The 14,685-nt window shown below is 44.1% G+C and overlaps 1 protein-coding gene across 5 annotated transcripts in view; it reads right to left on the bottom strand.

The window, feature by feature from the left end:
• PASK (PAS domain containing serine/threonine kinase) overlaps positions 1-14,685 on the bottom strand; it is a 68,467-nt gene that overhangs the window by 13,476 nt on the left and 40,306 nt on the right. For all 5 annotated transcript variants that reach the window (XM_083178191.1, XM_083178189.1, XM_083178188.1 and 2 more), the window contains exons 7-13: positions 12,775-13,017; positions 12,038-12,170; positions 10,881-10,995; positions 8,338-9,404; positions 5,624-5,802; positions 4,697-4,864; positions 3,379-3,504 (exon numbers count right to left, since the gene is read on the bottom strand). In XM_083178191.1, coding sequence (XP_083034317.1) covers positions 3,379-3,504; positions 4,697-4,864; positions 5,624-5,802; positions 8,338-9,404; positions 10,881-10,995; positions 12,038-12,170; positions 12,775-13,017 — 2,031 coding nt within the window. The remainder of the gene's footprint in view (positions 1-3,378; positions 3,505-4,696; positions 4,865-5,623; positions 5,803-8,337; positions 9,405-10,880; positions 10,996-12,037; positions 12,171-12,774; positions 13,018-14,685) is intronic.

Genomic DNA, 14,685 nt, shown 5'->3' on the forward strand with positions numbered 1-14,685 from the left:
CACCGCTGCCGTGCCATTATTGTTTTCTAGAAATTCTGACCATAGGTTTTCCAACTCACTATTTGGACCCATGCGGGTGAGCCAGAATTGGTTCAATTTCCAGAATACCTGACCTCTCTCTCCCCCCATGTCAATCTCGAATGTCAACGGGGAGTGGTCCGAGACCCCCCGTGATTCATATTGTATGGAGTTTATTGAAGGTAGGATATTTTTAGACACCAGGGCTAGGTCAATCCTAGAGAACGCTGAGTGTGCAGGCGAGTAGCAAGAGAACTGTTTGGTGTCAGGGTGTTTTTGTCTCCATGCATCTATAAGGCCCAAGCCCTCCACCATTGCCGCAAATTGTCTATGTCCGCTTCTAGATCCTGACTGTGACCTGGAGTGTCTGTCTAGTATCGGGTTCAGAACATTGTTGTAGTCACCTACACTTATTATCGGTAGGCTGGGGTAGAGGGCAATGAATTCGGCAGCTTGTTTCAGTACCTCTGCTGAGTATGGAGGAGGTATGTATATTGCTAGGAGCAGTAATGGTGTGGAGTGTATTGTGCATTTAAGGAAAACGTATCGACCTTCTATATCTACCTTTACTTGTTCTGCGTTAAACGGGACTGATTTACGCACCAGAACTGACACTCCTCTCGATGCAGACGTGTGTGTGGAGTGATATGACCAACCGATCCACGGCTTTTTTAGAGACAGTATTTTGGCTCCCATTAAGTGGGTCTCCATCAAGCACATGACATCTGAGCCATACTGCTTTAGCTGTTTAAACACTAGGGTTCGCTTTATCTTATCGTTGAGCCCACGTATGTTCCAGGAGAGAAATTTAGCTATACTAGAAGGCATTTAGGATTACAAGCAGGTATTGGTGCATAGTGTGTAACATAAGTAAAACCAGTTGAGCACATGTGAGTGATATATGTAGGGTTGAATATATGTTCCAAGGTCTTTCATACTCTGCATCGCAAGAGCTGTACCAAGAGCATCTCATAAAAAACAAATAGATAAACATAATACTGACTATTTTCAGTATGAAAACTAACCTATGTTTAACCTTAACCCCCCCCTCCCTGTATGTCCTACGAAACTGTGACATACTTCTTCCCTTAAACTAACAGATCCCAATATTCTATAGGTAAATACAAAATGTCATATTACCCAGAGTGGGCAAAGTATAGAATGACTGAAAACGGCAAGTTGTTACCGCCATCCGCTGCTTATATAAATGTAAATGTAAACGCTCACATATTATAACGTAGTTATCTCCTTGCACAGGGAAAGAAGAATCACATACCCTTACCCTTCTTGTCGACTTGTATAAAGGAAAATGTATAACACAGAATAGTGTCAACTAGCTAAAGTTTCTTAAGGGTCTACTTGCATGGCTCTTCTGGCCGGTCTGGCAGTGTCCAGCCATGCCGCAGCTTCTCTTGGGGTGGAGAAGAATTTCGATTCACCATCTATGATCACTCGTAGTTTGGACGGGAACAGCATGGCATATGGGATATTTAGGTCCCTCAGTCGTCGCTTGACCTGCATGAACTGTGTACGATTTTTCTGCACCTCCACCGCAAAGTCTGGAAATGTGGATACCCTTGTGCCGTTCCAGAGTAGGGGGCCCTTGGTCCGGTTGAGTTTCAGAACCGTGTCTCTATCCCTGTAGTGCAGGAACTTCGCAATTAGAGTGCGGGGTGGTGCCCCCGGGGGTAGCGGACGCGTGGGTATTCGGTGTGCCCGTTCAACCGAGAAGGCGGCAGAGAATGCGTCTGCTCCATAGGTGTCGCGGAGCCACTTTTCTACAAATGCTTCAGGGTTGGGGCCCTCTTCTTTCTCGGGAAGACCCACGAATCTGATGTTACACCTCCTCAAGCGGCCTTCCATGTCGAGCATTTTATTCTGGATAGTGGAGACCTGAGTTGTTAGGTTGTCCACCTTGGTGGTCAACGGGGTAATTTTGTCTTCTAGAGTGGATGTCCGAGTTTCAACTTCTCCCACACGCTCGCGCACCCTCTGTAGATCATGGTGGATGATCATCAGATCAGATTGTACCTGACCTATTTTTTCAGACAGCCTGGTTTCACTGGCCGTTACCGCCTCCAGCACCCTCTGCAGAGCTTCATCAGGGGTTCCCCGGGAAGAGGGGGGGTCAATAGGCGAGGGGGGTTGGGAGGCTGAGTCGGAGTTAGCGGCCCCCGAGGTAGACTGGGGGTCTCTAGCGAATTTTTCCAGTTGGGCCGCAGTTGATGATCTCTGTGTTTTCCCCATGATGTTATGTCGGGGTAGGAAGCGATATCTCCCGTGCAGTTGCAGCGGTGAGGGTTTGGGGGGTCTGAGTTGCTATGTAGAAATCAGTCAGACGAGAGATACAGGGGTTTATAGCAGGTGGTGACACTGACAATGTCCAGGGGAATGCAGGGTAGCTGGTATGCAGCAACTGGAGTACACAGTGTTCCAAGGGACTTAGAGCATGCAGTTAGTCTGTGTTGGGGTACCCCGTGCAGGCTGACTTTCACAACCACCTCACAGGGCCAGTGGGGGGCCAAACAATAGCACAGTATCTGCAGAGTAAGGGTGGTCACATGCAGCAGTCAGGGAGAGACAGGTCCCGCTTCTATGTTATGCAGGGTGTAGGATAAGCCTCTCAGCACTACCAGTGTCCCCAGGGCGATATGGTCACAGTTTTCCTCTCACCTCTCACTGCGGTTCACAGTTCCCTCTGGCAGCGGGGTCCTGTGTATCCCGTGGCCACTTAGGTGCTCCCCGCGACGATGTCACTCTCTTGGGGGAGTCACCAGGTCCAGCCGGCTGGTGCACTGGCTTCTTATTACAGGGCGCTGGATGGCAGCAGCTGCAGCATCAAAATGGCGGAGGCCTCCGTCACAGTGCAGGAGGCCGGGTCTCAGTCTCCCGCAGCTGTCGGGATCTGTACTCCCCGCAGGCAAGTGGGTATAGCTCGCTACGGTGCTGTGTCTTTAGGGGTCACTGGGGTCATCTCACCGAGCGGCTGTGTGTGTATCCGGCGGGGCGCACGCTCCGGAGGGCAGCAGCTGCAGCATCAAGATGGCGCAGGGTCTTCCTGTCTCCTCGTGCGCCGGAGGTTTACTGCTGTTCTCCGGGCGCACGTCCACCCCAGAGGCTGTCCAGGATAAGCGGGCTGTGCACGGGGGTCTCACACTGATGTGTGTCGGTTTTTGAAGAGGTGAGCGCTGTTAGGATATTATTAACAGGATCGTAGCAGCGGGAGCAGCGAATAATGGCTCCTTCTACATGCCCGTCGTAGCCACGCCCCGAGTTTATACTCTTAAAACGTGAGCAATCCTCGCTTCTAAATGATTATGTAAATTAAAAACAAAAACGTGAACAGCAAAATAAACTTACGCCAATAATATTGGGGTGCTGTAACCTGGACAGAATAGCAATTTCCTGAGTGACTCTCCCAAGTTCTGTGTCCTGCACCCAACAATCATCTAGCACTCGATCCTTGCGGATAAATTTCACTACAACCTATTGTGGGTAAAAAGGATTAAACGAAAAATATTATAACACAGTTGTCTAGTAAAACCAAAGTACACTGATGGCAGTGTGACACTACAAGTATATAAATAGTTTATGAAATAATTATGGACTCATGTTATATTACCAATATGTGAAAAGTTGTTTGAAAATGAATTTTTTTTTTTGCCAGCGACTTAATAGGAGCAAAACTCCAGTAGGATAACAACTGCTCCTTAGTACGTGGCTCCAACACCATGAAAATGTAAGCCACTTACGTAACAAACACTACATTCACCTACACATACTGACTTATTCAGCTGAGAGACATAAAGAAGACACAATGGCAAGGAGGAAGCACATTATATACCTTACAGGGGTGCTTTTATTTTAGATCTTTACTCAGCTGACAAAGGAGTAACGTCTACATTATAGCGGCCAAAGTGTTAAAAAAAGAAGATTACGTTTATCTTCGTGGCTCTGTGCCCTCCGTATTTGGATAAGCAGGATGGAGGATGTACTACCAGTGCACGGACTACAGATAAAGCAATGCATGTATAGCAATGATAGCAGCAGCTACTATATTAAATTAGTGGGATTTTCATATTTAAAATGCCCACTTGCTTTTTGCTAAGCAGATACAAAATCAAGCAGGGGAATTATGCTATTCATTTAGGCAGGCAAAGGCTCCTCACAGCAGCAGGATGCTACACCAGGCTAACCCAGCCAGTAGAAAGCACAGCCCTTGATAGAGACCTACTGTACAAAAATAAAACGGTTTAATTCAAAAGCACTAAACAGAGACTCTAATGTGCAATGGGTGGAGGGGGCAAAATAATTATGGCAGAGGGTGAAGCCAGAGTCATCGAATGGTCATTATAATCATAACCTATTTACAAACACTAAGTACATAGGATTGTGTGGAATGCTTGCTTGCTTCTGCAGGACAAACAATTGAAATTACAATTTGTCCTGAATCAATTGCTGCTCATTCGCGCTGGTTCTGAGCCGGACAAAAGTCCTTGTACAAGATGCATACCAGAGTTAGCATTTGTTTAATACTTAACATCTAAAGAATTATATGTTTCTATAAAGAGTGTTTTATGGATTGCACACATAACAAAAATATATACTTGTTGACTCATCTTAATAAATAGTACTTACTATGGACATGGAATACAAAAATAGGTGTAAAAACACTAACCTCCTTTGCATCTTCCCTGTCTTTTGCTGACCACACAAATCCAAAGGCTCCTTTTCCAAGAGGAAAGAGAGTCTCGTATTGTCGGTCGTATGGGCCGTCACAGGCGCCCAACGTCTGCAGATCCTGTATCTCTGTGCACTGCCCCGCTTCAGCGTTGCTGCGGATCAGCTGCAGGAAGGAGAGTAGGATGTTTTTGAAAATTATTACATTTTATTTGAATAGTTTATTTCAAATTTTTGTAATAATAGAAAATAAAAAATACAGACAATAAGATGGCATTACTTAATAACAGGAGGTACAGCTATTAGAAATGAAATTGCTGCAATACTCATAACAAATATACTATAGGGCATAATTCAGAGATGTACATAAACCCGAAGTTTACGTACATCTCCGATGAGTTTGAGCGTATCTGGGACGGTGATGAGCTTGCAGTGAGCCAAATGCTGCAACATAAGTAACATGCTGCAGGAGCTTGGTGGCGGAGACAAGACAGAGATAAAAAAAAAAACAGAAGAGTGTCCGCCTCATTTTCTGGGTGTGATGAAGTATTTCCCGGCCATCCTGAGTAACCAAAAGATTACACAGCCGGTTGATGTTCACTCACATGATCTATAAATGTTGAGTGTGTTTGGGAGTGTCACAAATCTGTGCTAGGTGTGAAATAAGAGGATGCACATTTCTCAACAGAGAAGCTATTACTGATCGCGTCCCAATATACACAGCTTAGTGATAAATATCTTAATACATTTTAATGGAAAATACCTCACCATTTTATGCCTTTTTAACTATACATGTAAAAATAGAAAAATAGAAAAAAAGATAGCCAAAAATAAAACATAAACATGCTAGTACAAGGTGGAGCAGTGGAAACAAAGACGTGTCTTCCAAGTGTGAGAAATGTTCATTCAAAGGTCCGGCACAAACCTCTCCCAGGCTGCGCTCAGACTGCTCCAGAAGCGACTGGGATGAACTCGCCAAACTGGAGAGCAGAAGTCGGGTTCTGGCAATGGCTTCTCTCTGTCCCTGCATCAAATCTTTAGATATCCAAACATTGAATAAAGGAATGCCAGCGGGGTGCACTGCATGCACTTCAAACTGAATATCTAACCCAAAACAAAAATAATAAATTAGCAAAAATAAGACTTTAAAGAGGTACCAAAAAAAAGGGGGGGGGGGGGAATTTAAGCAGGAGAATCAACAGAAAAGTCTAAAACAAACAGAAACAAAACACAAGCTCTGTGTTTTAACCAATGTGCCACATATCCATTTATCCTGGTCTGTGTTATGAAATAAACTATTACAGCAACTTTAATATAAAATCAGAACACACCACAAAAAAGGGAAATTGAAATCAAGGGTGAAGTTTAATGTGAGGAGAGATTTAGTAAGAAATCCCTAGGTTTTTTTTAAAGCGGCATTCACTTACACTGTAAAATCAAACTGATAAACTGTAAATGATTGCCGCTTTAAAAAACCTGGAGATCTTACCAAATCTCTCACTTTCTGAATCTCTCATCCTATTAAATTTACCCCCAATTCTCAGTACAGCCTTTATGGTTTACAAAAGGTGAGAAAAACTATTACATTAAATAATTGTATAATCCCCATAAATTTTGGTGCTGGTTGGAAAAATATATAGTGCTATATACTACCAGCTCACTATACAGCAGGAATTTCCAACCTCGGTCCCCAAAGCACACTAATTGCTGGGTACACACTGGCCAACATATTGATGGACCATTGGCCAGTGTCCACCAGCAATATGTCCGAACTATGTGGTTCACGAACATATTGCAACACAGCCAATGCCGGGATATCTAAAAATACACCATTGCATCGTACTGTGTATACGGTTTATCCGCTGACCGCCCGTACACAGTCACCAGGAGCCGGCGGTGGTCGACAGCTCAACTTGGCAGGTGCATGTGAATGTGCCCACCCAGCTGCGACGTAAGTCAGCATGGAGCAGGAAGCGTGTATGGAAAACAGCCAGCCCAATCCAACAAAAGATTATTTTTCAGATCAATTGATCTGCATATATATATTCTAGTGTGAGCTCAACCTACAGTCCAGTTTTCAGTGATATCCATGCAGGAGCAAAGGTAGCTTTATTAGTACCTCAGTTTTTTTGGATTCAACCCATCTGTGCTAAAGCCTGGATTTCACTTAAATCTCCACTGTGTGACTTGAGGAGTAAGGTTGGAAATGCCTGATATACAGAGAAGGAAGAAGTTAGAATTATGATCGTGAATTATCAAAGTATGGAGAGTGATCTAGTAGAGTTACTTAATGCACTAAACAAATGGCTTCTAAATCTCATTTTACAAGCAATGGGGCAGATGTATTAAGCTTGGCGAAGAGATAAACTGGAAAAAAAGTGGAAGGAGATAAAGCACCAGCCAATCAGCTGTGTTTGAAAAATGACTGTTTGTAGCAGATTGGTTTATTCTTTCCATGCTTTGATAAATACCCCCCATGAGTGAGTCCCTAGGGTTGGGGAAATGTATATTTGGACAAGGCAGGTATTTTATTCGTCAGTAGTAAGGCAAAAGAACAAGCCAACCCTAAGAATCCCTCTCAATTTTAATCTACCTGTCAAGGTCCATACACACTGGGCGATTTTGTCCAGCATGTATGGACAACGATTATGGGGAAATTCAGGAATATCATGTGTGCACTGTATAACGGTTACCGTATGATCAATACAGACACACAGGGATACCTAGGACTAGCATGTGCACACTGTATAACTGTTAATCCCCGTACACATGGGGCGATGCAGCCTCCGTCCTAAGCGGATTTACACAACATTTTTATTTGAATTTATATAACAAATGTGATCAACACTGGCATTTGTAGCAGATATTTTGCACATCTCACAGAGATTTTGGCACTCAAAGGTTTACGCACAGATTTCTCAGCACACAAGGGTTGTACCTGCGATGTGCACTGAGCAATCTGTGCTGAGCAGTGTTTTTCTAAGCAAAACACTGCGATCTAGCAACATAAGCAGTGCACGCACGATGTATCTCTGTAGGGGATCGTGATGCACGGTCCATCACTATAGGACATATACACGGCGAGATCAGTGCTTCAATTCTAAGTGATCTAGTCAGATCGCTTAGAAATGGGGCTGAAATCGCCCCGTGTGTATGCCCCATTACTACATGATCAATACACAGAGACACAGATGTGCTTACTCTAGAACTGGTGCTGTATAACCAAATGCATATTCTAATCTAATTGTGCAGTGTGTAATTTGGGTGTATGGTCTCTCTATATTCTATCTTCTAGACCAGTGGTCTAGAACTTAATCCTCACGATCCCACACAGTTCAGGTTTTCCAGATCACCCGGAAGGTGCATTGTGTATTACAAACGGTCACATTTTAAAAATCCACAGGGGACCGGGAAAACATGAACTGTGTGGGGTCCCGAGAACAGAGTTTGAGAACCTGTGCTCTAGCCTGGGAAGAGAGAGCACAGTGAGGTTAAAAAATCCTCTCCAGGGATCAAGAGCAATGTTATAACTAAGGGCATGGTCCAGGCTGCTTCACCAGCAAGATAACCGAAATAGGTAAAGGTACATGGTCAAATCCCTAATAATAAATACAATATGACAATGCAATATTCTCTTACACAGTCTGGAGCCATCCTGGTGATAGCAGCTTCCAGTGTAAACCCCTTCTTTAATTTCACAGTTGACAGAAGGTCCATTTTTTTCAGGTAGGGCTAAGGAATGGGGAGATCCATTCTTAACAGGGGTGGATGTAACCTGGGAAAACTCCTCAGTTAAATGTTGCTCTCTATCAATTGGGCTTAACGGTCTTTCTGGTGACCTGCTGGATGAGTCACAGTCCGGTCCATCAACAACTTGCTCCAAGTGTTCATTGCTGGAGCAATGTGCATGCAATGGGTTCAATCTTGTGTCAGTAGGAAAAGGGTGCTCGTTTTTAATATTAATGAAAGGTACTTTATCGTTGTTCCCCTCTATATTCCTGGTGCTTTGTGGAGGAGACAGTACTAAGGGTGACGCATGATGTAGTGGGGGAGTGGTGTTTAATGTAGAGTTTCCTGGTGCACTAGACTCTGATACACCAGTACCAGGGCTGCTGTGGTATAGTGGCGGAGGGCCAGAGATTAGGGGTAAGTTATCATTACTGGTTGCAATATCTTCTGTGTTAGTGCAGTTATTAGACTGAGTAGCAGCTGGTGCCAATAATGGGGTATCCTGGTGAGGGTGTGCATTAGGATCTGTGCATTTGTAAAGGCTTACGGTGGTGAATACTGGAGAATAAGGTAGTGGTGCCACCTGAACTGTGACTGGTGAAGTGCGGCCGATAGAAAAAGGAGGTTGCATTGTGGTCTGCTCTGAGGTACAGTGAAGTGATAGAGAGTAGCCGTCATGCCCTGAGCCTGGGCAAGCACCAGGAGAATGAGAAGATTTCTGTACAGATGGAGTTTTCTGTTGGCTATTGCTGCCAGTTAAGTTCATGCTTTTTAGGCAATGGGTGAGAGGTGACAAGTCCAGCTCCATGCCCACCACAGGGAGAAGATCATTTAGTGCATATCTGTCCACTGCTTGGCCTCCCTCCCATGGCTCATCCTGTGTAGGGGTTCCAGGAGAGAGGCAGAAGGCAGGCATGGTCAGGGCGCAATGGTCAGTAAGGGATGAGGAAGTCGCGTTATCCTGATCATTTCCTTTCCTGAACACAGAGAGGGAAAATCAGTCATGAAGAGCATTACATTACATTGCTAAATCACTCAAGGGTGGCACAATAATAGGGCTGATTTTTTTATATTATATACACAATTAAAGACACCAAAGGGCTGGATGTAATAGCGTCCGAGCGGGTTGCTGGACGAATTCAGATGCTTTTTAAAGGGGCAATCATTTAAAAGGCAAAACCGTGTCTTGTAAATGATTGCCCTTTAAAAAAAATAAAAAAAAAAATCCAAATTTGGGCAGCAACCCACATGGCCAATGAACCCATAGGCTATTGAAACCCGGCCCAAAAGAAACTAATTAAAAGGCAACATGATCAACTCAAGACTATAACAGGACAATTTCAGGAAAGCTTTAAAGTTAATATAATTGATAACACCTTATCCGGTTGTCAGACAGATGCTTTACAACTACTAGAACACTGCCCAAGAGCTGTCCTGAGGCTCCTCCAGATATTTCACGCAGTAGAAGTGGCACAGAGCGTGCGCTGCTGCTATTTATATAAACATTCCAGAGTAATTCAAGAAAAAAGAGAATTGAAAAACAATTTAAGTAATCATGCACTCATCAAATCACATTGTATTTATACTGCCAATTGTCAGCACTAGTAATAGTGATAAGTGATAGGGTTGGGGACAGAGGAATGTTTACATTGTAGTGTTTTAAAATAGTGTAGTAGAGTTTATAGCACCTTTCCCCTATCCTTGGAAACAGTGGTGATCCCTTTAATAGTGACCAAGGGCTGATTTAGATCTGAACGCATGACTGCGAATTCGCACTGCGGCCGATAATTGATGTGAATGCCTACGGTACATTTCTATTTGCACACCAATCGCAAGGTGATTGACAGGAAGTAGGCATCTGGTGGTGGTAACCAGACGTGTAGTGGGACTGCTAAGAAAAACGCAGAAGTGCCAAACAACAACAACAACAGTGTCGGGGAAATCGCTAGGCGTGCCTGAGCACTTTAAGGGATGGTTTGGGATGTCCGCTCCTGGTCGGATATGCCTTTTTCCATCGCACCGCCAAATAAGTCTCTGGCTGCTCTGAGCCTGCGTTGACTTGTACCCCATGTAAAAATCATTCAGTGCTAAGCCTGTTACAATGGGTTTTGGACATATTCGCACAGCTGCAAATGGATGTGAAGCCATTTGCACAGCGACCACATTAATTAACAAGGCGGGTTTCAACTGTAGCAGGGTTCAAATTCGCGGCCGTGCAGTCTGTTCTGAATCGGGCCCCAAATGGAAGTGCTCATCTCTGCCACAGCATCAGAGGCCGTGAGACACACATAGGTCACCTGCAACTTAGAAGTGATCTGAGAATGTGAATTAGCAGAAGTTACCTAAACATTTCTGTTGTTTGTTGTAACATACACATGCTCTAGATTTACTGCATTTATTAGCTTTTATTTATTGCCATATTCAAAATATGAAAATGAAACCTAAGGGGATACCTTGTGGGTTGAGTCGAAGATGGACTTCCTACGATACAACAAGTGTGATGGGAATATCCACCCCCAGAAGCCAGTGGGTCCTCAGACTTACATTTCTGTACACACTTCTCTACATCTGGCAATAGGAGACACAACACAGTGACTATTATGTAATAGGATGCATAAAGCACACACACACACACACACACACACGCTGTAACTTACAGCATCCAGCCTTCTCGGGATTACTGTAAGATAAGCAAATATCGGTACTTGTGTCACGGCGCCCACAATGTTGATCGTACGGCAGCACATTGAAGCATCGCAAGCACAGCGAGCCCGCGAGGGGCGGCGGTACGCGACCTCCGACCTTTTCATACCCCCACTATCTAAAATCATCTCCACGCCGACGTGGGGTATGAAAAGGGTCGCGTTGACAATGGGGTGGCATTTTACATTCTAGGGGCATTTAACATTGTATGCACCCATCAATTTGCTGGCATGCGATATTTTATTGTACGTTCGGGCTTTTTCACGCGGAATTCGCATCGTATACCAATGGCATACCCTATTTAGTGGTATGCGATGCGATGGGCGCCGTAATAATACACAAGTACCCAAAAATCTTACTGGCAGCCATAGGTTACAGTGTGTTTTTTAAACCATGTTATTCTAAACGTCTTCACATCTTTCAGTGGCTATAATAGAAACATACAAATGATTCAGAGATAAACACAATTCTGCTCTGCATAGGGATCTTGTGAAATGTAGCGGTGCACGATTCAGAGCCTACATACGTAACGTGCGGTAACCCACAGGCTATGCAGAGGTGTACACATCTCAGCATGATCTTCACATGCGGCTGAGTGGGTGTACCTTTATTACAATGGGGTATTACAGATACTATAGGTGGCCGTACACACGCAGATTTATCTTCAGATCTGGCTGGTTGGAACAAAAACATGGTTATGGATGAGAGCAAATGACAGTTGACCATTTGCTTGGAAATGCTGTAAAACTGACAAACTGTCACTCATCCATAACCATGTTTTTGTCCCAACCAGCCAGATCTGAAGACAAATCTTACTAGTGTATGGGCACCTTTAAAGTGTTATGTAGGAATGTAAATGAAATGATGTAGGATGTGAGTTCCAACTGACTTCATACAGTTCTCTTACCAGCAGAGCCATTGCAGAGAATGTCACATGACTTGCTCATGGCTTTCCTCTCCTCCGGAGGTACCAGCAGTGATAACTCTTCCTCTGCACTAAGCATGTAGTGATGAAATCCAGGAATCAGAAAGGTAATGTTCTGTGAGGGAGCACATAGAACAGTGGTCAGCGCCTCCCAATGGACTTATTGCAATGTAAGTAAACATTTTATATGTAAAAAAAAAAAAAAAGAATACAAAAATGTTATATATAAATAAATTAAAGTTAAATAAAGGCTAAACTTTATTATTTGTGGGAATTTGTATACTATATACCCTAATACAGGCATGTCCAACGTTGGCCCTCCAGATGTTTTGAAACTACACATCCCAGCATGCTTTGCAATAGTTTTAGCATTCTGTAATAGCAAAACTGTGGCAAAGCATGCTGGGATGTGTAGTTTCAAAACATCTGGAGGGCCAACGTTGGACATGCCTGCCCTAATAGGTAGCTGCTTGGCTAGAACTGCACAAGTGTTGAGCAGAAGCCAGGACAGAGTGCAGGGATATCATTATGCTGAATGAGGGCATTCTGCAAATTTATCTGGTTGCCCTATATACCTCTGTATATCATACCCAGGCAGGCCAAAGCCAAGGCCCCCAAAAACTTCTCCCCCATAAAAGTAGAACTGATTAGCAAAAACAAATAAACCCATATGTATATTCAGTATATCCACACACACACACACACACACAATCCCCTACCTTCCCCAACAGTTGTGACCTTTCATATCCAAAAAGAGATCGTGAAAAAGTTCCATTTAGCTCCTGAATGGATCCATCTGGAAGAAGAGTGATCAATCCACTAATAGAGGACAGGACACTGAGGCTGGCATAGTATTCTTCCACTGGGGACACACCTTCACCAAAGTCCTCTATCAAATTCAAGCAGAGGGGGAAAGTAGCCCCGTCACGTGTCAAACCCACAACCCTCTGTTGTTGGATATTCTGAAACAAGACAAACAGTATTGACAATCACTAGATCATATGAGAAGACGTTATTTGAGGACATGTATCACTGGGAGCGGATTTATATAGACTGTAAGCTTGCGCGCAGGGCCCTCCTACCATTTGTCTGTAACTATCCAGTTTGTTTTATCCCTATACTTAAAATGTAAAGTGCAACGGAACATGCTGCGCTGTTAATAAATAATACATTTATACATCGTTTAGGAGTTGCATTTTCTAGTGTTGCAGCCTGGTTAATTACACTCAGCCTCATGAGCATGCACAGACTGTATTTTCTACATTAATTAAACTACTCTACCGCTGTCATTTGGCAGAGAGAGCGGGCACCACCAGAATACCCCTGGATTGGAAAAAGAGATCGGTATTCACTTTCCATAGTACTTAAAGCTGGTCTCCCAAAGCATAATGGGCTGAAAGTACCAGTGCCATTGCCGCAAAACTGTAGCATCATCACCAGTAGCATAGAGGGGAGCAGTAAAAGGTGCGATGGTTTAGGCGGGATTGGTTCAAAATCGCGGCGGTTGGAATCCCGACGTTCAAAATCCTGACAGGGGGGGGGGGGGCGTGGATCGCCCTGCAGCGGGCCTGGTGCCTCACTACACTCGGCACACTAATTTATTCTCCCTCTATGGGTGTCGTGGACACCCACAGAGGGACAAAGTGCCGGGATTTCAGCGGTCGGGATTTCGACCGCCAGGATTTCAACGGCACCATATATAGTAGATTAGTAAGCAGCAGAACACCATAGTGATGTTCAGAGGCACATGGAGCCGAACTGAAGTGTCCACATTAGTCTTCTTTGCTGGTTCTGTGAGATAATACTGCTAATTAAAAACTATCTGGGACCCCATGAATGGGTTTTCTTTTAAAAGCTTTTTACTGAATGTCAATGTATATGGTCCCATATTTAAACCAGGGAATACCAACAGTTCATGTTTTCCAGACCACCTGGCTGCTGCACAGGTGTAGCTAAATGGACTTCACTTTTTGGTACTGTAGCTCTCGAGGACTGGAGTTGGCTCCCCCAAGTAAAACATGTCACCTGTACATATTTGAACATTTCACCATAACTCAAAGTTGAAAACGCTGCTTGTGTCAGTTTCACGGACAATCCAGATAAAGGCAAATTCTGGAATGTTAAATTCGAGTCGCAACAAAAAATTTCCTACGAGTGTGACTGAATGCACCTCACTGCATTAGGCATTCACAGATCATCATCTCTCTTCTGGAATACAAGGAGGCTCTCAATGGGACCTGCCCAAAAAGCCAATTTAAAACCTATTTCCCCAGCATGCCCTGCAGTGCTGTGCTATTTGCACAAATAAAAATGTTTGAGTATCATTGTTTTTTAATATTCTCACTGGCTAGTGATTTATAAATGATTAATAACATATTAAGGCTGTCCCCACCACAGTTTTTATATGTTTGTTTGATCCCACTGGACTTGGGCTTTTAGGGCATTCCCTCCTACAGTCAGTAACCACCTTTCACTGACTCCACCCACTGGGCGGGTAAATGACTGCTACCACCAGACTCCTACGATCAGCACCTGGACCTACTATTGGGTATGCATGGATACGCCACTGCCACTCTTCCTGATTGGGTCAACTTATTCCCACTGGTCCCTCATCATGGACCAGTCCCTGC

Source organism: Crinia signifera, chromosome 3 (genome assembly GCF_055691185.1).
Source record: "Crinia signifera chromosome 3, ASM5569118v1, whole genome shotgun sequence".
NCBI lineage: Eukaryota > Metazoa > Chordata > Amphibia > Anura > Myobatrachidae > Crinia > Crinia signifera.